General features: G+C 42.9%; 1 protein-coding gene across 4 annotated transcripts in view; it reads left to right on the top strand.

Moving 5' to 3' along the window:
• The first annotated feature begins 3,470 nt into the window (after positions 1–3,470).
• PPP2R2D (protein phosphatase 2 regulatory subunit Bdelta) overlaps positions 3,471–24,143 on the top strand; it is a 42,818-nt gene continuing 22,145 nt past the window's right edge. The window contains exons 1-3 of one of the 4 annotated variants that reach the window (XM_037903936.2): positions 3,471–3,689; positions 4,100–4,192; positions 20,087–20,184. In XM_037903936.2, coding sequence (XP_037759864.1) covers positions 3,683–3,689; positions 4,100–4,192; positions 20,087–20,184 — 198 coding nt within the window. In that variant the 5' untranslated portion in view covers positions 3,471–3,682. Of the gene's footprint in view, positions 3,690–4,099; positions 4,193–4,485; positions 4,578–9,441; positions 9,532–20,086; positions 20,185–24,143 lie in introns of those variants that run through there. The other 3 variants (XM_043551133.1, XM_043551134.1, XM_043551136.1) reach the window with 3 other exon arrangements.

Raw genomic sequence — 24,143 nt, 5'->3', positions numbered from 1 at the left:
TACACACATCCTCAGGGCCCTAAGTTTTGGACTTGTGGTTCCCATGCTGCTGCCAGAACATGCTTACTTGTGTAAATATTCATATCCTCTCAACTGAAACCTAGAGACTCATATGCTATTATACAATATGTGTAAAGCAGCTAGCTTACTCCATAGATATACTGACACACAAAAATGCTATGTTGCGAGTTATTGTTACATATGTAACATATTAACATATAACCACAAAAGTTAAGGCATCTAACAGTACATGTCTTTTCCTGTCTCACCCAGAGAGACACAGCTCACCATTAGAACCACCACACTACAACACAGACAAAACATCAAAACCTAGACCAATAAGCATATCAGGCTTCCCGCATCCCCTATTCCAAACTTCCCACCATCATGAACCAACCAGAGTTCTCCTAAACTTTCTGCCCTACTTATCTGTTCTGCACATTTCTGGAAAACTCACATTCACATATATCCTCCAGTGGGTACCTGTGGCATATAAAGATTGTTCTTTTTCATTGTATATTTAATCAAACAAACCAATCTACAGGAAAACTAGAGAAATGAGACCACAGGAGAAGCAATAAATAAAATGTGGTCTGTAACCCAGATGTGTACATCCTACTCCTAAGAAGTATTCATTGGTTTTATACTAGTTTAAAAACATGTTATTCCTATTAATATGAATTGGCATCACATTAGTACATTTGTCCCATATTTATAATGTCAACATAACTTTGTCAGAATTAAATGGCAATTTGGGCCTCTAGAAGATACATCTGTGGCCCACATCCTGCAGGATGATATGCCTGGGTGGACTCCTCTGCTCATGTGGAGCCCACAGTAGCACCTGCGTGGATTAGTTTTCAAGATTGGGGTTCATATTATTACTTCATGTTGTATCATTCCAGGATGAAGTTTTAAAAAAAGAACATTTTAAAATAGGAAATCCAATTGGCATTAATGAATAACATGCAACTTCAGTGGTATGCTGCATTTAATTAATTAAGGCCTAAAGGATTTTTATGGGATTCTAATATACACTGACATCATTTTCCTTTTTAAAATGAAAGATTCAGGGCATTTTTCCATGAAAGTACCATTTGTGTATAAAGTTGTATAAATTAAACACCTTGGGTGGCTCATACTATAGATTAGTTGTGCAAGGCATTAGCTAGAAAAAAATTAAAAGTTATTAGTGCACTTTTCATATACCCCGGTTTTGAATGGACATAGAAACTAAAACTGTTCTAAGAGTGGTCTCTCTAAAATAGATCATGGTTGATGTACACTGGCAGGGCAGCAGACAGAAGTTTGCAGATGCCATTGTCTACAATGTCCTTGTACATAAATAAACAAAGGACTTCAAAAATACATTTTGTGAGTATTAAATTTAACAAGAGGAAAAAAATCACCTGGGAAGAAAGGTGGACAGAATACTGTTGTTTGTCTAATCTGTTCTTAAAAACCTCCAATTCTGGGAATATGTACTGCTCACATTTCTTACTTGGAACAGGGTTCCCTTTCACATACAACTGTCAGGGATAGTCTAGGTTTACTTGGTCCTGCCACAGAACAGGGGGCTGGACTTGATGACTTCTCGAGGTCCCTTTAACTCCTACATTTCTATAATACTATTTAGTACCATACCAGAATGGCATGGTTTAAGAAGGAATGATAAATTAACTCTCAATTCTCCTTGTTATTTTGTATTTAAATCAGATCCTTAAAACTATAAAGACATACAGCTGTTTAAAGAAATACGTCGATGGTATTAGCTCAGAGAGAGTGCAGGATTCCGAACAGAGGACTAAAGAAAGAGGAGCAAAAAAGGGATGCCTACCATCAATGGAGGATTTAAAAGCAAAAATATGTCCCACATACTAAGTGGAACTCTGTTTAAAAATACACTCAGAAGCCAGATATCTTCCTGACAGTGTTACACCTTTTTGTGGCCTTTGATACTGTTGATTATGGTGTTGCTGAAATGACTGCATAAACTGGCATGGGGAATGGAAACACCAGAGATCTACTCTTTCTGTCCTGATTGATCTCACAGGATGATGCTGAGCAACTGCTCTCAGCTGTACAACCACCAGGGCTCAGTCTTGTCAATGCTGGCTCTGAATGCCCAGATGTGTGGAAATGATGTCTGCCTAACCTTCCCAGTTCCAATCCTTTTGCCTCTCACCTGATACCAAGTTGGTGTCTCCATCACCTCTGAATTTGGCCTTAATTTCAGTTTATCCAACATGAGCTGCACCGACCAGCCAAACTGAGATAGAAACAAGGTTAGCTGGTGTTGTGTTTATACACAACAATAGTGACACCCTTTCACCCCACCAGCTCCTCTCTCACTGCCTTGTACCATAGATGACTCGTGTCTCCCCATACTGGCGGGGATGGGGGGAGTGGCGGGGTGGCAGACCCACATCCTAAAGGGGAGGACCATGTGTCTCCTCTGTCCAGCAATACCACCCCTGCCATGCACCCAACCAGAGTTACCACCAGAGTGGGCTCTGTCCATCTCCCGCTGTGTGTTTCCCCACCCCCACCAGGCCGCTCTCTTTGCGTTTCTCATGCGGCTCAAGCTGGCCACTCCAGGTCGCTGATCTCTGCAGCAGCTGCCTGAGAGAGCCTGGCTGGGGCGGCAGCGGGCCACTCCCCACCCAGGCCCGGCTGCTGGGGATAGGAGCCGAGCAAGCCAGAAGCATGCCTCTCTCCCCAGCAGCCGGGCCCAGGCAGGGAGTAGCCCAGCCAGGCTCTCTCAGGCAGCTGCTACACTGCAGTGACCCAGAGTGGCTGGCGTGAGAAGCTGCTGGTCCCACCCCTTCCAGTCCCTGCTCGGACCTGGCTGCCAGGGACAGGGGCCACACTTGCTGGGGGGCAGGCACAGCGGAAGGACAGAACCCCTCTCCCCTGGCAGGCCAATGTAGGGGGACACTGAACCCACATGCTCCCCTACGTGTCACCTCTGCCTTGTACCACCTCTCTGCCCCTTTGGTCTCAGCCTGAACGAAGTGTTTTCCCCCGGCCTGGCGTTAGCAGTGCTTAATTGGTAATGAAAGAGGTACTGGGGCTCAAGCAGCATCTTCACTTTCCTAACTGACACAGTAAGACCAGAGGTGCCCGGGCTCAGGCCTGCCAAGCCCAGAGATGCCAGAGCTCAGAACAGGCACAAATTAAGCACTGGATGATAGCCTAGCTGCCACTCACTCCAGCCGACTAGAGGCCACCAGCCTGTCCCCCTCCTGATTCAGGATCCCCCAGTCCCAGCTAACCGGGTTTCTATTTGGCCGGCCACTACAGCTCAAGCTGGATAAACTGCCCCTCCTCAAGCAGTGTCCCTGGGTGCACCCACCTCAACCACCCCAGGTCAGCCTATGTCCTCTAGGTCCCACCACGCCCCCGTCAGAGCCTCCTCCCCCAGGTACCCCCCCGCATCATCACTGCTCGGGCCCGGCTCCGCCCGCTTCCTTCGCCGCCTGGCGCTCCCCGCTCCCCCGCCCGGAGGGAGGCAGACGGATGACGTCACCGGATCAGGCCGACCGGCAATGGGCGCCATTTTGAAACCCCAAAACCTCCAGCGGCTGCAGCTGTGTGCGGCGGCGGCGGCTCTGACCCGGTCCCGGCCGGCGCCTCCCCGTCGTGGGCCCCGCAGCCCCCCGCCCCACACACACTGCGCGACATGGCAGGTGAGAGAGACGCACGCCGCGCCGCGGCCGTCAGCTGGGCAGGCCTGGGCCTGGCCTAGGGTAGGGGCCGGGTGGAGGGCGCTCTGCCTTCCGAGCAGGGGCGGGCAGCGAGTCAGGCCTGGGCGGGCAGCGCGGATCTGGGGCACGGGAGACCGAGCTGGCTCGGCGGGGCCAGAGGGCTGGCCGGGTGCGGGGCCGAGCCGGACCGCGTGTGGGCCTCGGTAGAGGGGCAGGGCCGAGCCGGTGCTGGGTGGGGATTGAGCCGGGCCGGGTACTGAGGAGCCTGGCCAGGGCTGGGTAGGGGGAGCTGGGGCCGGGTTAGGGGTCAGCTCGGCCTCCTGGGGGTTAGGTGCCCGGGGCCGAGTTGGGTTGCCCGCGCCGCTCGCCCTCACCGCGCTCTGTCTCCGCAGGGGTGGCAGGAGGTGGCGGAGGAGGAGGTGGTAACGACTTCCAGTGGTGCTTCTCCCAGGTGAAGGGGGCTATCGACGAGGACGTGGCGGAAGGTAAGACGGGGGACCTGGCGCTGCGGCCCGCGGTCGAGCAGGAATCGCCGTGTCAGAGGGGTCCCCAGTCGGGGGTGTTAGTGTCTCCCAGTCCCGCGCTCACTTTAATCCACCCCGGCCCCCGCCTTAGACCCAGACACCAACACCTATTTTTGTCCAACGCGTCGCGCCTAACGACTCGTGCGGGGAGTCGGTGCTGGTGCTGCAATTCTCCTGCCCCAGTGTGAATCCCGGAGGATGGGGTGTGTGTAGGGGGGTGGTGCGATGACTAAGCTAGTGCCTGTGTTTTTCAGAACGGCTTGCTCTCACAAGATAGCATAACAGAGAAGGTGGCTTCCTCCTCTTCTTCATTTATAATCACCAGGGAGATGGGAGATTGACAGTGGTAAATTTTTTTTAAAAAGAAAGGTAGTCAGACATGTCAAGTTTATGCCTTATGCGGAGAGGAAGGCTCCTTCATTAGGGATACATGTCAAAAGCAGTGTTTAGAATTTCCCTGTGGCAATGAAGGATTTATTCATACCTGCTGACATTTGAAAGCTATAAATAAGGACATTTGGGTAGGAAATAAGTGCCTTTTTAAGCACAATTGAAATATGTTAGACTTGTAGAGTATTTTGGAATAAGAATAGTAAAATGATAAACATTTTGCTTTAACAAGTCCATCCCTTCTAAATAATCAAGATTGACATGTATAGTGTTGCTATATGAGTTTCAATGAGTTACAGTCTCTGTTTTTAAAAGATCTCCCATATTCAGATTGTCCCAGTTTGAGATTCATGCTTGTAAAGAGGATGTCATATGGCTGCATACATTTGCCTCACGTATTTGAGTTTCTACTACATGAACTTAAAAAAATTAATAAAACACACATACTTTAGCTACTTATGTGCATTGTTTTGGAATTACTTTTGAATGTATTTTTCCAGAGCGTAGTTAATTTTATCCATATTATTTTCCACTGCAAAAATATTATGAGGATGTTTTAGTTTTGTTTTGGGAAACACCATTTCCTCCAAATACCTGGCATGGAAAGACACTCAATTTATTGGAGCAGATAATATTCAGACTAGAGATGAGTGTATGTATCAGCTGTTTATTTCTACACTTGTAACACCCTGCAAAGTTGTGAATTTATGTAAATTAATTATATTAATAGGTTTTCAGGCATTCCTGAAACACTGTCTTTGTTTCTTTAAACCACTTGTCAGTGAAAAAGCTTAAAGAGCCACCGCTGCTTATATTTTAAGAAACAATCCAGTTTGGGCAAAATATTTACTATGATAAAATTACCTTTCAGTCACTGTTGATTACCAGGATATTTGTATATAATCAGAAGCTCTCTCCTTTCTAAATAGCCAGTAAGTTTTACTACCTCATGCAGTGATTTTGTAACATCAGAATTCAATGTGCGAGAAATGTATATTATCAAAGAGCCAATGCACATCATTACAGGATGTATTGGCAAGTTAGAAAGACTTAAGCTCCATCCCTTGGCATAGCTATACAGTTTTTCCTATTACTGACTATAATTTATAAAACTCGTAACAATGTACTTTCCAACTATGGGCTTGATTTTAAGTACCTATTAAATCAGCAGGAGTTCTGCCTAAGTGAAACAGAAGCACCTGTTGTGGCCTCATTCACTTTAGCATCATAAACTACATTTAATCTGGCAGCGATCTTGGCTCAAGGTGGCAGAAAGTCCACCCAAAAAATGGCCTCTAGTATTGCAAGGCTCACATAACTGCTGGCCAGTGCAATATGAAAGTAGACGGTACTTCCATCAGAAGGGGGACAACCAGGGTTACTAGGTAATGTGCTGATTCAGCTTATTTCTAAGCAACCTCCACCAACAGCTCTCCTATTTAACACATCAGCATACTAAAATTGCCCTTCTGTTGTGGATCCCCCAGAGGATGATGGTGGTGTTTCCTACCCTATAAGATGAGTGAATCCCCCTTGTGTGCAGTGGGCCTCTTTGTTGGCATGGGGAATGAGGTCCGTGCTCGACTTAATCTCATTCCTTCAAGTGTGCACTGAGCCCAATATTTGTAAAAGTTTACCAGTGTGGTGGTGTGGCTCTTAGCGTTCCTCTTCAGTCTTTTGTCTGAGATTTCAAGTGTAATCCATTTGTTCATAAAATTTGAGTAAACTAAAGGCATTAGCTGGATCTTTTATTTCTAAGTGTTTTTGAAGAGTGTCTTAAATAATTTTTATATGAAAAGCATGGACTTCAGATGAGGGGCGTTTCATTAGCTCTATATCAAAGTACATTTTAAAAGTCATTTTTTTATTTTTTAACTTTGTTTTTTCCCCCATTATAAATCAAAATCTTGTAGACTCATTTGCTCGTGATACTGCTTAATGCTTTACCTTATGCTTAACTTTACACCTGTAAGTAGTCCCATTGATGTGAAAGTGCATGTGTTTTACAGGATTGAGACCTTATTTATAATTTGCTACACTTGAAATACTGTTAGGCTTTGCCATTTGTTAGGGTTCTTTCTCTCACTGTCTTTAAACAGGAATATTTATAATCACATTAAAAAAATAACTGGGCTCCCAGTCCTTCATTGGGCTCTGCTAGTGTGCATCAGTTTGTCCTTGTAGCATTCACTGAAGTCTGAGAGTCTGCACCAATAGTGAGCATTGCAGTATTTGACCCTAGGTGTTGGGCCTTGATTACTGAACTGTCATCTAATCTCAGTCTTTTTTATCAAGCTGTGCATATAAACTGACTTGATGGGGCACTATCAGCTTACAGTATAGACATGATAGTATAGACCAGTGGTCCCCAAACTTTTTGTCGCACCTCCCTGGGAGCTGAGAGCAGGTGCCAGGGCTGTGAGCGGAGCTGGGGGCTGAGGGATGCTCCCTTCCTGCCCCCCATGGGGGCTGGCCTGGGCCCTGCCGCACCCTCTCCGAATGTTCCTCTGCTCCCTGCCCCAACCTCCAGGGGGGCATGCTCCACAGTTTGTGAACCACTGGTATAGAGAAAAGGAGTACTTGTGGCACCTTAGAGACTAACCAGTTTATTTGAGCATGAGCTTTCATGAGCTACAGCTCACTTCATCGACTAACTGCAAATCTCCTGTCACTTTTTGTGGTCTTACAAATAAATTTTTTTAACTGTCTTTATCTTTTGCTCTGTGGAAAAGGAGATGTAAGTGGGGGAACTAACTCTACAAAGAAATCTGCAAATGACAATACACAAAGTGCTGTCCAATCCATAAAATACACAAATGGAGAGTTTTTTCTATAAATTTATTAAGTACCTCATGTTTAGTTTGCAACTATTGAGGAAGTTAAGTGTGCTTTTAGTTTTAAAGTTAGAGGTATTTCTTTAATGTACAAGATCATGTTCAGCATCTGTTTCTGGTATGATGCTGTTTTAGTGAAAATACTGTTTCTGTTCTACCTGAAATATACATTTTCAAAACTTCTTTTCACCTCTTTGATTACTATAGAAAACGGAAGTTTGCTTTCTTTCTGATGCTATCCCTGTGCTGAAACAGCTTTTATAAATTTATAGTTAATCATTTTTGCTGAGATTGATATAGAATTGTTTTTTTATATGTATATCTTTAAACAAATGGAAGTGCACTCTTTCGGGATATCCGTGATGACTCCAAACTGGTGTCATAAAATGATGATAGATGTTAGATTTATTGGATATAGAAGGATGTAGTTTTCAAAGTAGGAGAGTCTGAGAACTGCTAAAGAATGATATTGGGGAAAGAAATTTGATAATATCAAGCAAGTGTTTCAGTTACTAAGTGTAACAAAGATAGACTTCTTAAAAGGTGGATTGCTTAAATCTCAATTGTAGTTTCCTTATTTCAGGGAAATATTTTGCCTAAAGCCTCTGTGTTGATAACCCCAGATTTCACAGGCAAAGATAGCTCTGGGATTGCCTAACTTGTTTAAAGTAACTTTCTAAATGTAGGCTTCAGTTTTAATGCTTTGTGAGCACCAATTAGGACAAATTAGAGAAAGTAGTAAGATCAATCACAGATCTATCTGATCAATAGAAGATAGCTGTTTTTCAGCAGACTTACTACTAAATTAATTCTTTAAAACAAACCACAAAGCAACAAAAGGGGTCTAATGACAATAATTTCCCTTCAAATAAATTTGTCCAGTACTCTTGGAAGAGTCTTATCACATTGTGTATATCAGCATACTGATATGCTTGGATCCTTGAGGTCAAAAGGTATGACCATATTCCTTAGAGCTTGTCTGCACTACAAAATTAAGTCACTTTAAGTTGGCATACAACCACCACAATAATTAAAGCGGCGGTTCATGTCCACACTTGCTCCTTCTGTGGGTGGTGCTCTTCCACTGACTGAAGTGGGGCATTGTGGGACACTGACAGCTGGAGCCTGGCAGCCCTGGGGGGTTGGCAGGGGGCTCACAGTTGCCTCCCCTGTCCACAGCTGTCAGGCAGATGCTGGCCTCACAGTTGTGAGCCAGGAGGGGGCTCAATTTCACAGCAGGGATCCTACCAGCAATTAAATTAACATTCTTGTCAGTTTCATGGCTGCTGTTAGTTCACATTTGGGCTCTGGCTATCAGCTTACAACCTGAGCTGGAGACAAAATGAGAAGAAATAATAGCCGTGAAACTGACAAGACTGTCAGTTTCACTCCTGGTGTGCTCTCTGCTGTGAAATTGGGCTCTGGCGACTTGGTCAGCTCTGGGGCTCCCACTGTGGGCCCTGCTTGGAGGCTTGACAGCTGGTGTCCTCCTGCCACCTCCTGGTGAGGGATTTGGCAGGAAAGGAGAGTCCAACCCTGGCTAGGCTCTCCTTTCCACTCAGTCCCTCGCCAGGAGGCGGCAGCAAGGCTCTGGGATGTCAGCGCCAGGCAGGGGGAAGGCTGTGAGCCCACACCCAGCTGTCAGCACTGGTATGCGTGCGGGAGAGGGTTCACAGTGGGAGCCAACAACTAATGTAAGTAACGCACTGTGTACACAGAAACTGCATCGCTCTAACTACACGACATAAGCACTATGCCTCCTGGTGGAGTTACTATGTTGCTATAGTGGGCCACTTACTTCAGAGGAAGCATCATTGTAGTGTAGGCACTGACATAATTAGGTTGATATAAGGCAACTTATGTTGACCTAACTCTGTAGTGTAGACCAAACATTAGTCACTCTCAAATCTGGTTAGTGGAGTACTAGGGATAACTTTAAAATCTGTCTGGCCGTCACTACAGACCTTTTTCCTGTTTTAATTTCAGGAATGACAAGTCAGGGAACTGCCTAAACATTGGAAGGAACCTAAGATCCTTATCAGACTGTCATCTTGAGGGTTTTTTAGGCTTCCCAAGGTTAACAACAATGTCAAAATGTGTTTCTCTTGAAAGCATTGTGTGTTAAAGATGCTGTCTTCTGTAGTCAAGTATTAACTATATATATTTTGCTATTTATACCTGAAGTGCTTTCTAACAGTGTGACTGCTTCACAAAACAAGTGCTACTTTTAAGAATTTATGTAGCTTGAATTTCTGTCGTATTTTTAGCTTTATTTGGACTTCGGTGTATGTTGATCTGTCTTTGAAATAAAAGGATGAGTTTAGGCCCCGGTCCTGCAGATGTCTGCATATTTGTGTTGCACATTCTAGCAAGTGTCCCATTTTGGCTACCTATTTGGATAGCTCTGAGGGGAATCCAACCCCCTGTCTGCTGGATCCCTGGGGTGTTTAAAGCTCCTGCAGGCTGAGTGGAGTCCAGCCACTGCCCTAATCTTGGGGTCCCTGGGCAAACTTTCAGGGTGAAGACTTTCTGTGTGGCATGTACTCTCCCTTTTCCCTCATGCCCCCTGAGTTTTGGAACCCAGTGTCTAGCCACCTAGCCCCTCTGGGCGCAGCACTGACCCTTCAGACTCCCCGCTACTTAAACACATTCCTCTCCCAGAATTCCACCCAAAAGTGTGAAGTTTTTGGTTTACAATTTAACTCTGTGGCACGCACTAGTTGTGAAGCATATACCCACACATACACACTCTGTATAGCATTACATTTTTATGCTTTCTTACCTTGAATCGTGTCAAGCACAGGAGAGTACAGGGTAGTACAAAATAAACATCCTAAATGTAGTGTTCCTCAGTAGCTCACCCTTTCCTTGGGAGTACTTGGGGGTCATCTGTGTTCTGTCAGGACAGGCAGGTGCAGTCCTCTGCTGCTTTACCAAACCTCTCCCTTGAGCAGTCTCTCTCATCTTAACCTGATCAAAATGGCTCTCCTTCCCTCTGTTCCCCTTGTGAATTCATGTATAGACTCCTGCTGGGGCCGCTGGCTTCTTTTGTTCTGCTCCTGGTAACTTACCATTACATTCCAAAGCTGTTGTTGCCGCCCCTCCTCACTTGCCCACAGGAGGAGGAAGTGCCCAGCTAGAGCAAACACATTGTCCTAAGGTGTCATACTTTTTGAATACACCATCCTTGAGTGCCCATCACTCAGTTGTCTCTGGCGGGGCAGAGACAACTGACACAACCTGCTAACTCATGATGGATCCACATACATATAGGCTTTCTGTGCCACTGAAATTTCATGATGCAATTTCAGATCATCATCCACAGTTCAGAACTGGTTCAGACAGAAGCCCCAGCTCGTCACAGTAGGTGCTAACCCATTGAAATCGATGGAGTTCCACATATACGTAGCTGCGGCTGTGCTTTAGGTACAGACTCATTCTTAGAAGCAATGTCACATTGATACTATTTTGTCAGACTTAAAATCTCTTGAATGTGTATGTCCACATTTTGTGATGATAGTCCTATAATAACTGCGATGATGTGCACCTTCTCTCTCTGCTCACTAATCCATTTCCACCAGGTCTATTGTGAACATTCCAAACAGTAACCACTTCTTTTTTAAAAAAAGCTGGCCGGAGAAGTTTCATTCCCTTTCTGTCCCAAAATGTGTAATTCCCCCAAAATACACTGTCCTGAGGAGCAAGGCAGTTAACATTAAATCCTATAACTTGTCTTTTTAAAATTTGGAAAAAACAACAGGGAGTCTGGTGGCACCTTAAAGACTAACAGTTTAATTTTAATTTTAAGTTTACATCTGAAGAAGTGGTGTTTTACCCACGTAAGCTTATGCCCAAATAAAACTGTTAGCCTTTAAGGTGCCACCAGACTCCTTGTTGTTTTTGTGGATACAGACTAACACGGCTACCCCCGATTCTCAAATTTTAAAAGTATCATGTAACCTAATAAGGCTAGAAACAGGATTTTGAGCCATTGGAAAAGGAAGAGCCCCACCTCAATAGTGGACATGCGGAGCATGTTCTTCTCACTTCTAAGATAGGAGACCTTAAAATCAGGTTGTCATATTCTAACAATTGAAGGACTCTGTACAATTTTTGTAGTCTCTTTGAGATTATAAACATTCTGTATGTGTCTTTACCAAGCTACAAACTCCATTTTAAATTTGCAGCCCTTTGTCTTCTGTAGTCGTTTTGCCTCCATGTTGGACCAAAATTTTTTTCCAGCTTATGGTAAGGAAGAAGCAACCCAGCATGTAGTGGGTTGATGAAGCTGGAGACTCTGCTTGTGTAACTTCCAGGGAAAGAGTGAGCTCACAAGAGGCTTTGCACTTAGGATTTTCATTGTTTTTCTAAATGATCTGTAATTGTTTTATCTGTTAAGTAAAAGAGCAGTGGTGACTTCTGAAGTTATGTCTACATTACATACCTTTTGGCGTCACAGCCATGCCACTAAAATCCACGCAGTTTTGCTCTGTGTGTCAGCAGGAGAGCTCTCCCGCCGGCAAAAAACTTCCATCCCCAACAAGCAGCAGTAGCTTTGTCGGCAGGAGAGCTCTCCAGTTGACAAAGCACTGTTTACACCCACGCTTTTGTCAGTAAAACTTCTGTTGTTTGGGGGGGATTTTTTTCACGCACGCCCTCCCCCCCGAACGACAAAAGTTTTACTGACGAAAGTCCAGTGTAGACAAAGCCTAAGTAAAGTGTCTGTGTGTGTTATACGCAACAACTTCTGCGCTGCTTCAGGAGAGAGTTACACTGACAGCCAGAAGATACTCTGAGAATAGGGGCTAGGTAGCTGGTGGGTTCCAACTCTCATAGGGGAAGGGGGCACTAGACACAGGGTCTGCACCCTGAAGATATGCTTAAGGACCCAAGGATGGGGCCATTGATTGGCCTCTCAGTCTCAGTAAACTTAAAACAGATGACAACTCAGCAGCTGGGTCCATTTCAGCAGTTCTATAATGTGTGAACACTGAAAGCTACTGCCCTCTGTCTCCCAACTCAGCTCCTGTAAAGCAAAAATACTTGGTTATTACCTTGAAAAAGAGACTGGCAGAGAGGTGGGTCTTGTAAAGACCACGGGTCACGGGGACTTGTTTATATCATAAAATCTGACCATTTATACAGGTACAGTGTAATTACCAAGTGGACATTCTCACTCCAGAATAAAATTGCCTTCAGTGTAGCTTATGTTGCTTGGGAAGGGTTTAAGCTAAAGTGGAAAAAAAGCCACTTTTCTACTGGAATAATTGTGTCCACATGGGGACATTACATTAGTATAAGTATATTTGTGTAATTAGAAGAACCTTCTTGTGTCAACAAGCTGCTTGTGTTAACCTCTGTGCCAGCTGGATTTTGTAATAATTACGTGTTAATTCAAACAACTTTGCCAGTAGTACAGTTGAAATAACTTCCGAATAATTTAAGTGAATTAAATGTTCTTTTAGTAGATCTAGATTATTGACATAGTTCTAGGGGTTAGAAAACATGTCCAGAGAATACCATAACCGAGTTCCTTTTGAAAATATTGGCTTGCCTCCTGTGTATTTACCTTCTCCTGCTTCTTATCCCCTTGTGTGTCTCTGTCCCTTGTGTGTCTTTGCTTCTGTGGCAGTGGTCCCGAAACTGTGAGGCACACACCTCCAGGGTGTCACAGGGGAACATTTGGGGAGGGGCACGGGCCAGCCCCCACAAGGAGACAGGGATGGAGCACCATGGGGCTTGGGCCAGCCCCCTCAGGGGGACAGGGAGGGAGCACCATCAGGCCCCAGCCGTGGCCCTGCCCCCAGCCAGGGCCCCCACTGCAGCCTGGTCACAGCTCTGCTTCAAGCCCCGATAGCAACTCCGCTCCCAGCTCAGCCTCGGCCCCTGGCTGCGGCTCCACTCCTGTCCCCTGACACGCCCCTAGCTGTGGCCCAGCCTCATCCCCTTTTCCGCTGCCCGCCAGCCCATCCTTGGGAGCTGTTGCCCCACTCCCGAGGGGGAGGCATGACCATGAAAAGTTTGGGGATTGCTGTTCTGTGGGTTAGTGGCTCACTATGGAGAGGGTGAATGTGAAGGTATTTCCCTCCTCATGGCTGAACTCCAGCAACTGCTGTTTTCCCCCTTCCTGTGGTGGTGTTCATGTCCTCAGCCCTTTCCCCCTCTCCTTTTTCTTGTAACTAACAAATCTAGGAAAGCAGGTGGATTTTAACACGTTAAAATCCTAATGAAGTTGGACAGGATTGGATCCCAAAACAATCCAAAACTCATTAATTTTGCTTAACTAAAACTTTTTTCTCTACATACTGCTAGCACAAAAGTTTTCAAAAAGATCTAACTGTATGCAAACTTGAAGGGACAGTAGCAGGCGGGTTTTGAGATACAAGAAGACAAATATTAGACATCAAATTCAAATCAGAATACATTTTAAATGACTTGTCATTCCAAACGATTTTGCTTTTTTTGCATACTTTACAGAAACATTCTCCTATGCCTTTACAGTAAATATGGCAGTCTTCAGGCCAAAACAATTATGCAGACCAAAGCAAACAGGCAAAAATATGACTTTAATAATGGAAGTTGTTTGTGACCTTAACTATGGAGAAACTATTCTCCCTCTACGGTATCTTAAGTTATACATGTAGTTAGGAGACCACCCACATTGTGAAAATCCTCGTTGTTGTGAAGAACTGGGGCATCTCAATATTGAGAGTACCTACACTGAATTTCAACACTCTTCTGCACACATTAACAGAAGTGTTTTGAGCAAGACTTCCATTTACTGCCTTACTAAAAGGTGGTCATTTTAAATGCCCTAACGTCAGATCAAAAAGGTGGGTCCCATCTATACAGATTGAGTGTCGTAAATTCCAGGATGATAAAGTGGCCCTAGGAATGGCTGTTGACAACTTTGAAGCTCTCATGTGTCCCATGACTTCTTAGTTTCCTTCCTCCATAGACCATCATGTTAAAAGGAGCAAAGCTGCACAGTAGATTTTCAGAGAGCAGTTCAGTTATATCAACAGAACTACTTCCAAGAGGAAGGTATTCCTTCAGATCCATTCTGTCACAGTAAGCCCTGGTCTAAGTCGGCTTATCTTAGGTCAACTTACCTGGCTGTGAGGACAGCGGCGAGTTGACGGCTGCCGCTCCTCCGTCGACTTCCGCCTCTCGCAAGCTGGAGTTCCGGAGTCGATGGGGAGCACGATTGGGGATCGATTTATTGCGTCTAGACGAGACCCGATTCGTCAGGTAGTGAAGGCCTGCCCTAAGAAAGCAACAAATCATTGCCTGATTAATAACAGTGCATTATAGAACCATATAAATCCAAAAGACCTGCTCTCTTGCCTAATTTACAAGTGTACCTGCTGAGGCCTATGACCGCTTCCTGGGCAGAGTGAGTCTCAGTCACCCTCAGGGAAACATGCAGGGCAGCAAGTTGGACAAGCCCTCAGAAATGTTTCCAAGTAATACATAATTAATCGCATAGCTCTCTCTGGGTGTGCCACTCCCAAGAGTAGAGCTTCATGGTATAATAGGCCCAGAAATCTATTTGTTCTCTTCTGAAAGGACTGGGCGACGATATTATGATGTTGATGCTACTTGTTCTTTCCTCACTTTTCTGGAAATTTCGGTACTGGTTACTTCCCTCTTGTCAAGGATTGCCTGATATATTCTAGTAGTAGAGAAAATTGGCGGTCCTGCAACTAGTTGAAGAAAAGTATTCTTAAGTGACAAATGTAATTAAAAATACATCAAGTTTAGTGTGGTGACTTTAGAAAACAAAACCACTACAATTCTGGTTGCTTTTTTTAAAAAAGTGGCTTGCAAGGGGGAGAGGATGAATGCATTGTGCATAAAGAAGAGCTGAAAGTGCTGGAAGCTGGGGTAGCACAGCATGAGAAAAGGATGAAGAAGAAGGTGGGAAGGGTTTTCCATGGTTGGTTGGTTTTTTTTTGTTTTGTTTTTTTTACCCTCACTCCCATCAAAAAAAAAAAAAAAAAAAAAAAAAAGGTTAAAACACTTAGGTCTTCTGTCTGTCCTTGGGATTGTATGAATGGTTAGAGAATAGATGGGACTGTTTCTTTATAATCATGGAAGTGAAACCTGCCTAAAAGGAAAAATTAACTTATTCAGAATGTTTAAAAGTGTTTTTTGCCAATTTAACTCAATCACTTCAAAGAACAGACTTTATATATTCAGTACCTTCACCCCTTTGACCAAGGGTTCAGAAAGATTCCAGTACATATGTTTGATTATTCAAAAAGTCCTCTAACACAGGAAGGGGAGATTTGAAATTCCTCATTGTTAAGGTTAACAGAAAAAAAGGGAAAACCCTTTTAAAAAAAGCAAAGAGCAAAAGCCCAATCAGTTTTTCCTTTTCAGATAACTTTTATCCTTGTGGGAACCTTTTTGTTCATATGAACAGCTCTTGGAGGCAACAAGCCAGGTTACCTTCTAGAAAGGAGATGAAAAATTACTTTTGTCATCAAGGGATTAATAGTTCTGAATTGCTGTACATTGTTCCAAATTTTGTTCTTGACAGTTTGGGCTGAAAGAGCCAAAGAACACTTAGATGTAGTTCGCTATAACAGTCCCTTTCCTAATTCTTGTGACCCTCTAATGTTTTTGTGTTTATTCCATATAGCAGTAAAATCATTAAACCTTCTTATGTAGGCTTACATAAGAAAGCTCTAGATTTTGGAAAGAATAAATAGAAGTGTTCTAAAACATTGTTAGAGTGACAGGGTAGAAGAAGCAGAAGTTAAGTGACCTTTTCCAAACTGGAAGTTGCAGTGGTGGCTCTACTGTGCTCTGTGTAGTTCCCTCAGCTCCTTGGCAACATCAGAACAGAAGAGTAATCTTGTGTACTCTTCTGTACCCCATTTAACTTCCTTCTCCAAAACTTACTTTCCTATGTACTGTCGGCAATTTATTATGTTTATCCCAGCGCCCCACCCCCCACCCAAAAGTCATTCTAGTGGCTGCACCTCCCACATGGCCTCATTAGTTTTCCAGTAGTGACACAATAAAGGATTGCTCCACAGGAAAAGCCCATATTTTCATAGTCTCTAGCAGCCAATCCAAATGGCTACTGTAGTTGCAAGATGATTCAAATATCCGTTTGACCTTATTTACCTCTGCCACCATTGAACTTTGTCACTAACTCCACCGCCTCCGCTTCTTTTGTTACCTTATCCTATTACACCATCTCTAGATATCTACTCTCCATATCAAACACGTCTTTAATACACCCAGCATGTTTTTTTGGGGTTCTGTATGAAATCCAGACTGCATAGTGCAGTGGACGGAGCACTGGACTGGGAGTCAGCAGAGAAGTGGGTTCTAATGCTGGCTCTGCCACCAACCTGCTGTGTGAGCTTGCCTAATTTACTTCACCACTTTGTACCTCTGTTTCCCTGCCACCCTTTGTTTTGCTTATTACAATGTTAGTGTTTGGGACAGGGACTGCATCTTTTTGTACAGTGCCTGACATAATAGGAACCCAATCTGTGTTGCTGTAATGCAAATAGTAAATAATAGACCTATTTTAAGCAAGTGACATCAGCCACTTATAGGCATTAAACAAAATCAGTCTCTGTGAAAAACACATATAATGATTGTCTCCCAATTTCTGCTTTTTGTTGTTTTTTGAGAGAATGAGTCAATGAGTACTCTGGTAGTTAGAATTGAAGGATAGAATAGATGTTAGGCATTTTCCTAAAAATGTTTTTTTCCTTTGATTTATAGGTTATCAGTAATAGCTTAAGAGAAGGATTAATTTCAGTTTCTTTTCAGAGGCAGTTTACCAGTTTCCACTATTAAAAATGGTCTCGCTTGTTGTATAGCGTTCAGATTGTATGGTGGCAGTGTGCTTATTTTTACAGTGATGATAGTCTGTAACTTAAAGGCTGGACATTTAAATTTGAAATAAATTCTTGAAAATATCCTAAATCTATAGATTTGTATGCATCAAATTTGGATTGCCTCCACTACTTTCTTAAATCACTTGCTCATTCATTCTGCTTTTTCACATTTTTTCAGTTTCTCATTGTATATGTGATGTACACACCTATTTCATATATACATATATACATCATATATGTATGATGGGGTGATATTTGTATCTGTTTGTGTCAGCTTCAAGGAGCTCAGGATTGTCAAAACTATTTTTGAATTAGATCATTCTGTTCAGTGCCATTAAAAACTTTTACGCCATACCATCCTGTATTCAGAATATTCTATATGTATTGCAGAAAATTTATTTTAGGAAATGTGTTTTAGAACTTTAAAAAATAGTTTCAGGTTATGAGAGAGGCAAAGTATTGTCATGGATCAGAAACTGACTGAGATAGGAAATAGAGTTGGGGGGAATGGACACTTTTTATTACGGAAAGGTTTCAACAGGGTGCCACAACATTATATGGTAAGACTAATGTTTAATTTATTAAAATTATCTAGAAAAGGAGATGATCAGTGAGATTGCAAACTCACAGATGACACAATTATCTAGTCAAGGCTGGAGAAGACTTTAAGGAACCTCAGAGGGCCCTTAATCAAGTTAATTGAAGGGGCAACACAATGGCAGATGAAATTCAGGATTGATAAAATGTAGCGTCATGTGCACAGCAGAGAGTACTTTGAACTACTAATACACTTTATTGGGTTCTAAACTAGCAGTAAACTCAGGAAAAAGATCTAGGCATCCTTTTGGACAACTCAGTGAAGGCCTGTGCTTGAATGTTTAGCAGAGGGTTTTTTTATATATTTTTTTGCTTTAAAAAAAAAAAAAAGGCAAATTGATAGAGTGCATAAGGAATGAATGGAAATTAATACTGAAAATACTGTAGTGCCATTATATGACAATGGTATGCCTTTATCCGGAATAATGTGTTTTGTTCTGGTCACTCCATTTCAAAACTGATGTTACAGAATTAGAGGGGAGGTTCAGAGGCTGATAATAAAAATGTTTATAAGTATAGGTGAACTCATAAGTGATTAAAAAGATTGGGATTCTTTATGTTGAAAGGAGACAAATTTCAGGGGACATACCATATATACTTGATCATAAGCCGGTTTGTTTATAAACCGACCCCCCCAAGATGGATAAGTGAAAATGGAAAATTTTTATGACACATTCATAAGCTGACCCTATAATTCAGGGGTCAGCAAACTGTGGCTCCTGGGCCATCAGGATAAGCCACTGGCGGGCCAAGATGGTTTGTTTACCTCGAGCGTCTGCCGGCACGGAGATAAACCTAAGTAGACGAAGTGTCCCGGCGCGGCAGCTGCTTACCCTGACGGGCTGGGAAAGCAACTGGTGGGGAAATTTTTTGGGAAGGAGAAGCCGGGGGTCAGGGGAGTAACCCCTGTGACCACCCCCCCACATGATCCCACCCCTAGCCCAGGACCCCCACACTCTCCCCATCCCATCACTTCCCACCTTATCTGTGGAGGTCCAGGGGAGGATGTCTCTGGCCTGGCTGGAGCTGCTCCAGCAGGCTGGGCAGTGCGGCCGCAGCCTTGTCCGGCGGGCCAGACCAGGCGGCACGGCTGCAGAGTGCTCTGGTGGGCGGGGCTGAGCAGCAGGGCTGCAGCCTGGCAGCCCCAGAGCTGCAGCTGCTTCGGAGGCTGGAGGGAGAACAGCATGGCCAGAAGCGGAGAGACTCTGACCCTGCTCTTCTCTTCTGGCTCTGCTGGTTGTGCTGCCTCTCCTTGCTGCCTCTGTTGGGGGAAGGGGCTGTGTCCCACCTCTCCCCTCTCTATACCCGTTCATAAGCCAACCCTCTTCTCTGATGCTTCCATTTTTTACTAAAAAAATTCGGCTTATGAACGAGTATATACGGTAAATACAAAATAATGGTATAGAGAAAGTTGAGAGAAGTGTCTGTGTATTTGTCTCATCAGAGCAAAGGGCTATTCAAAAGAATTAAAGGTGGCAAATTCAAAACTGATAAGGAATATTTTTTTCATACAATGCCCAATTAAACTGTGAAATTCATTGCCCCAGAATATCACTAAGGCCAGAAACTTAGCAATACTGAAAACAAGATTAGATATTTATTTGGGTAGCAATATCCAGAATTGTTGCAATAAATGCAAAAATAAAAAAAGTGAGAGGATATAAAGCTCATATTTTAGGTTGTAACCCTGAATTGTTGGAGATTAGCTTAGAAGGAAACCTGTCCTCTGGGGAAGTTTTCTCATACCTGCTTCCTTCCTGGGGGTCCCAGGGCTTGAGGTCCAGTCCGAGCCCAAACATCTACACTGCAATTTTATAGCCCCACAGCCTGAGTCCCGCAAGCCCAAGTCAATTGACGCAGGCCAGCTGCGGGTGTTTCCAGCATAGACATACCCTTGTGGGCTTCGCTTGTTACCTTGTTCTATTCAGCAACTGTTGCCACTCGGCAAATGTACAGCAATAAGATATAAAAATAAGATATATATGCCCAAAAGTATTGGTTTTAGTTTTGGATAGTAATGCTGTAAGTTAGATAGGATTGTTTTGCTGTCATATTACCGAAGTGGAATAGTTATCTTCCTTTGTATTGTGTTCAGTTTCTAGGTCTTTAAACTATTTGGCTCAGTTTACCCATTATAATGCTACTTTGTCTCTATTTTATGTTTACAGCTGATATTATTTCAACAGTTGAATTTAATTACTCTGGAGATCTTCTTGCGACAGGAGACAAGGGTGGCAGAGTGGTTATATTTCAAAGGGAACAAGAGGTCAGTGACTTCAAAAACAATGAAGTGTGCCTACTGAAGCTGCTCTTGAGTTTTTCATTTATTAACATGCATGATATTGCTACAGCTTTTGATATCACCAACTTTAAATGTTCCCATGTTGTTTTCTAGTCCATGATATTTCTTTAGAAAATTTGAAATTGTCCCAATCTCTTTATTGAACTCAATGATGTATCTGAAGCAATGGCCATTCCAAGTATTTCTGTTTAGCCTGTACAATCACAATTATTCTGCAGATTGCCATGGGCCCTGCTGTTTAACTTAAAGCTCAGGGTGAGGGTGACAAAAAATTCTCTTTTAAAAATATTTTAACTGTCTTCAGAAAGAAGGCATGGACAGCTCAGCTGCTAGGAGGAAAGCAGAGGGTGCTTGAAAATTGAAGCATCAGCAGCTTGCTGTGTTCTAGGAGCAGCCGACTCAAAGATAGCAGAGGCAGCAGCTTCCCAATCAACCCCAAAAATATGTGGCAGCCTGGCAGGGAAGAGCATAGAGAAGGCCTTCTTCAACAACTATTTAGCAGATAATGTCATTGAGATGGTAGGCACCAGTTAAAATTTTCCTGTGTTACTCAGAATGGGCTGGCGTGTGTATATATACACTTCATATTTGCATATTGTTTGTACCATAATCTTTACAATAGAAGGGGGAAAAACACAGAAAAATTCTGTATCCTCAATCTGGATAAATACAGATGGTTAAATTTAAAATGTGCATAATCCAGTTTATTACAACACACAAATAGTGTACATTGGAATACTACACTACAAGCTCATGGTATGTAAAGAACATAGATTTACTGTCTGAGCCTTACACAGCCAAATACTTGGATTACCATCGCTTTGCCATATCTGTAAAAGAAATCTTTATATGGTTGTTGCTACCAAGTGGAATGTTCACTTTCTTTCAACATTTTTGTGCCTCCAAAGAGCATTTTTATACCTTGCTTTGAAAGCCTGAGGAAAATCCTGTCTCTGAGCCCTCAAGTATGCTTACATTTATATCTGTGTTATAGAGTTATACATAAAAACTACATTAAAAGAATGTTCAATTTGCGAAGCCAAGCACTCAGAAGTTATGAATTACCAGAATTAAGGTGCCCATGCAGCCTTAACTTGTACCCCTCGTGTGTATGCATTTTGACAGTCTTTAACTCAAAATTACATACTATTTTTACAGAGCCCTGCCTCATTAAGTGTATAGATGGGCAGTGCTCAGTTAATGGGTAGTCAATATTTCATTTTAGCCTCATTGTTCAATATATGGACCCATGCCTTATTTACTGGATACAATTCAAACCCTGCTCTGCATACAGAATTATTAATTTCCTCATGGGCTTGTCTGTGGCACTCATCACTGTAGCATCTGAATGCTTCACAAACATTAATCTTCACAACACCGCAGTGAGGTTGGGTGGTGGTATTCCTGTTTTACAGATGAGGAACTGAGGCACAGGGAGATTAAGATAAAGCCACTAATTTAGGTCATAATTTGAGGTGCTCATGGCCTGATTTTTTTTTTTTTTTATTTTTTAGAGAATTTAGCATTTTATAACACTTTTTTTATACGTTCAGAGCACAGCTCTCATTGATTTCCATTGCAGTTGAGAGTGCCAGTGTTTCTTCAGTTCAGACCCCTGGCACTCAGAAAATGAGGAACACATAATTAGTGGCAACCTCTGAAAAGTTTGGTTTAAGTGATTTGCTCAGCATCACACAGGAATTCTGTGGCAGAGGCAGGGGATAAAATCCAGCTCTTCAGAGTAGCTTTCAGCCTTGTAAATTGTGAGACCATCTTTTCTCTTCCTGCAATGCCCTTCTTTATTCACTGTGCAGCTTCCAGCTTCTGCAGCAATTGAGGCAAGGTCCAACACACAGCAGCCTCATTCCCTTAGTATCATCCATTCTGTGAATTGAATGAGGCAGGGATCATATGGAAAAAAAAAGTATATGATCATTTGTTTGTAATATTGTAGTTGTGTTGGTCCCAGAATGTTAGAGACAAGGTAATATCTTTTGTTGGACCAACTTCTCTTGGTGAAAGAGCCTAACTTTCCAGAGCTCTTCTTTAGGTCTGGGAAAGGTGACCAGAGTGTCACAGCTAGATACAAGATGGAACAGATTATTTAGCATACATTGTTAACACACATTTCAAGAGACCATTCAAGGTGAAATGCTACAACTGCACTGCTGTAGCATTTGAGTGTTGACACTTCCTACGGTGACAGGAGGGGTTCTCCCCAGGCTCATCTTTTGAAGGTGTTGTGCAGGTTTCATTTGAGGACAAAGACTGAGAGGTCTGATATGGCATGAACTCACATAGACAACTAAGACAAAAGCACCATATAACCCGTGGGCAAACACTTTTCACAAAACAGTCACTGCATATCTGACCTCTCAGTCCTCATCCTCAAGGGAAACCTGCACAACACCTTCAAAAGGCTAGCCTTGGAGCTTGAATTCATAACTTTACTAGACAAAACTAAAAATCACAAATTTAATAAAAACACTGGATTTGTGATTTATTACAACAATCTGTAACCCACTTTTACCTCCCTTTTTTGTTTTATGGCTTCAGAGGTTAACTGACCACCTTGAATGGTCTCTTACAATATGTGTTAACTACTTCGGCTAAACAATCTGTTCCACCTTTTATTTAGCTGCAACAATCTGAGTACCTTTCCCAGACCTGAAGAAGAGCTCTGTGTGGTTCAAAAGGTTGTCTTTTACCAACAGAGGTTGGTCCAATAAAAGATATTACCTTGCTCACCATGTCTCTCTAGTAAATGATCATGTAGTTTAAGACAGGATTATAATGCATATACACAAGGGAGATAAATATTTCTGGGGTCATCAAACTTTTGAATGCTTGACTTAGCAACCTTAGTGTTTGTTTAACGTGACTATTTGTGTGTAATTTGCATTTCTTAACAACCTAGGGAAACCGAAAAGAAATTCCATCAAGTGGAGCCATATTGACTTCTCACATGTTCCAACCTTTCTGATGAACCATGTGGGAGTATAGGGGATTGGTCACATTTAAAGCTGACTGGATGGTATTCACACTAGGTCCTCAGAGGCTGTTCAACCCACAAAGAAATTATCAATATATGTATGTCAGCTTTCTTTTTTCTTGCATCAGTTATGGGACCATTTTTGGTCCCTCTCAAGTGTGTCCTTCAGGTAATAGGCTTGGATTCCTTCATCTCTCTCAGTGGTGGAAACCTGTGTTCCAATCACTATGGGACTGGATCTCTGGGTGGCAGCCCCGTTTCCCAACTATTATTACACGATAAGCCAAACTGCATCCGGCACCTGTAAGCTCTTTTCCTCTGAGGACCCGTGACTAGCATCTGATTAAAGTGACTCAAAAACTGTTTCTCGGAACAAAGCATTATTTATTTACCCAAATGTATATAGAACGCTGAGAAAAGAGGTAAAACAATAAAACACTTGGTAAAATGCTTGGTTCTTAGATAAACTTTATTCTTTCTTTGCAACTTTCTCAAATTCCGTGGGTTTTAGCTGGCACACACTTGATTGCTATTAGCCATCTGTTGGAGTCTAAAAAAAAAACTTTAGTGTTCTTGCATTTTTATTAGAGAGGTCTGTCTACTAACAAAAATTGAAAAAACACAAACCTTGAACATTTGATACTTTTGTGGTTTAATTCAACTTCAGGATGCTGGTACATGTTTGAGAATATTAGCCACTGGTTTTATCAGCTTGGATGTTTTAACATTGACAGAAGTTGCTGTTTTTCTAGAGAAAACAGGCTTGTAAATGTTGAATTTTAGATGTTGCATGTTGCTGGAACCTACCCTTGGTGGCCAGCTGCGAGGATGGAGCAAGTACAGGCCTCTCTTTTTTCAGGCCAGAAGCCACTGCAGCAGCAAACAGACCCACAAGTTATGGCAACTGCGTTTACTTCAGTTTTTGAAGATG

The sequence above is a fragment of the Chelonia mydas genome, chromosome 7 (genome assembly GCF_015237465.2).
Source record: "Chelonia mydas isolate rCheMyd1 chromosome 7, rCheMyd1.pri.v2, whole genome shotgun sequence".
Classification (NCBI taxonomy): Eukaryota; Metazoa; Chordata; order Testudines; family Cheloniidae; genus Chelonia; species Chelonia mydas.
The sequence above is the reverse complement of the archived record's forward strand: the minus strand, read 5'-3'. Positions and strand labels throughout refer to the sequence as shown.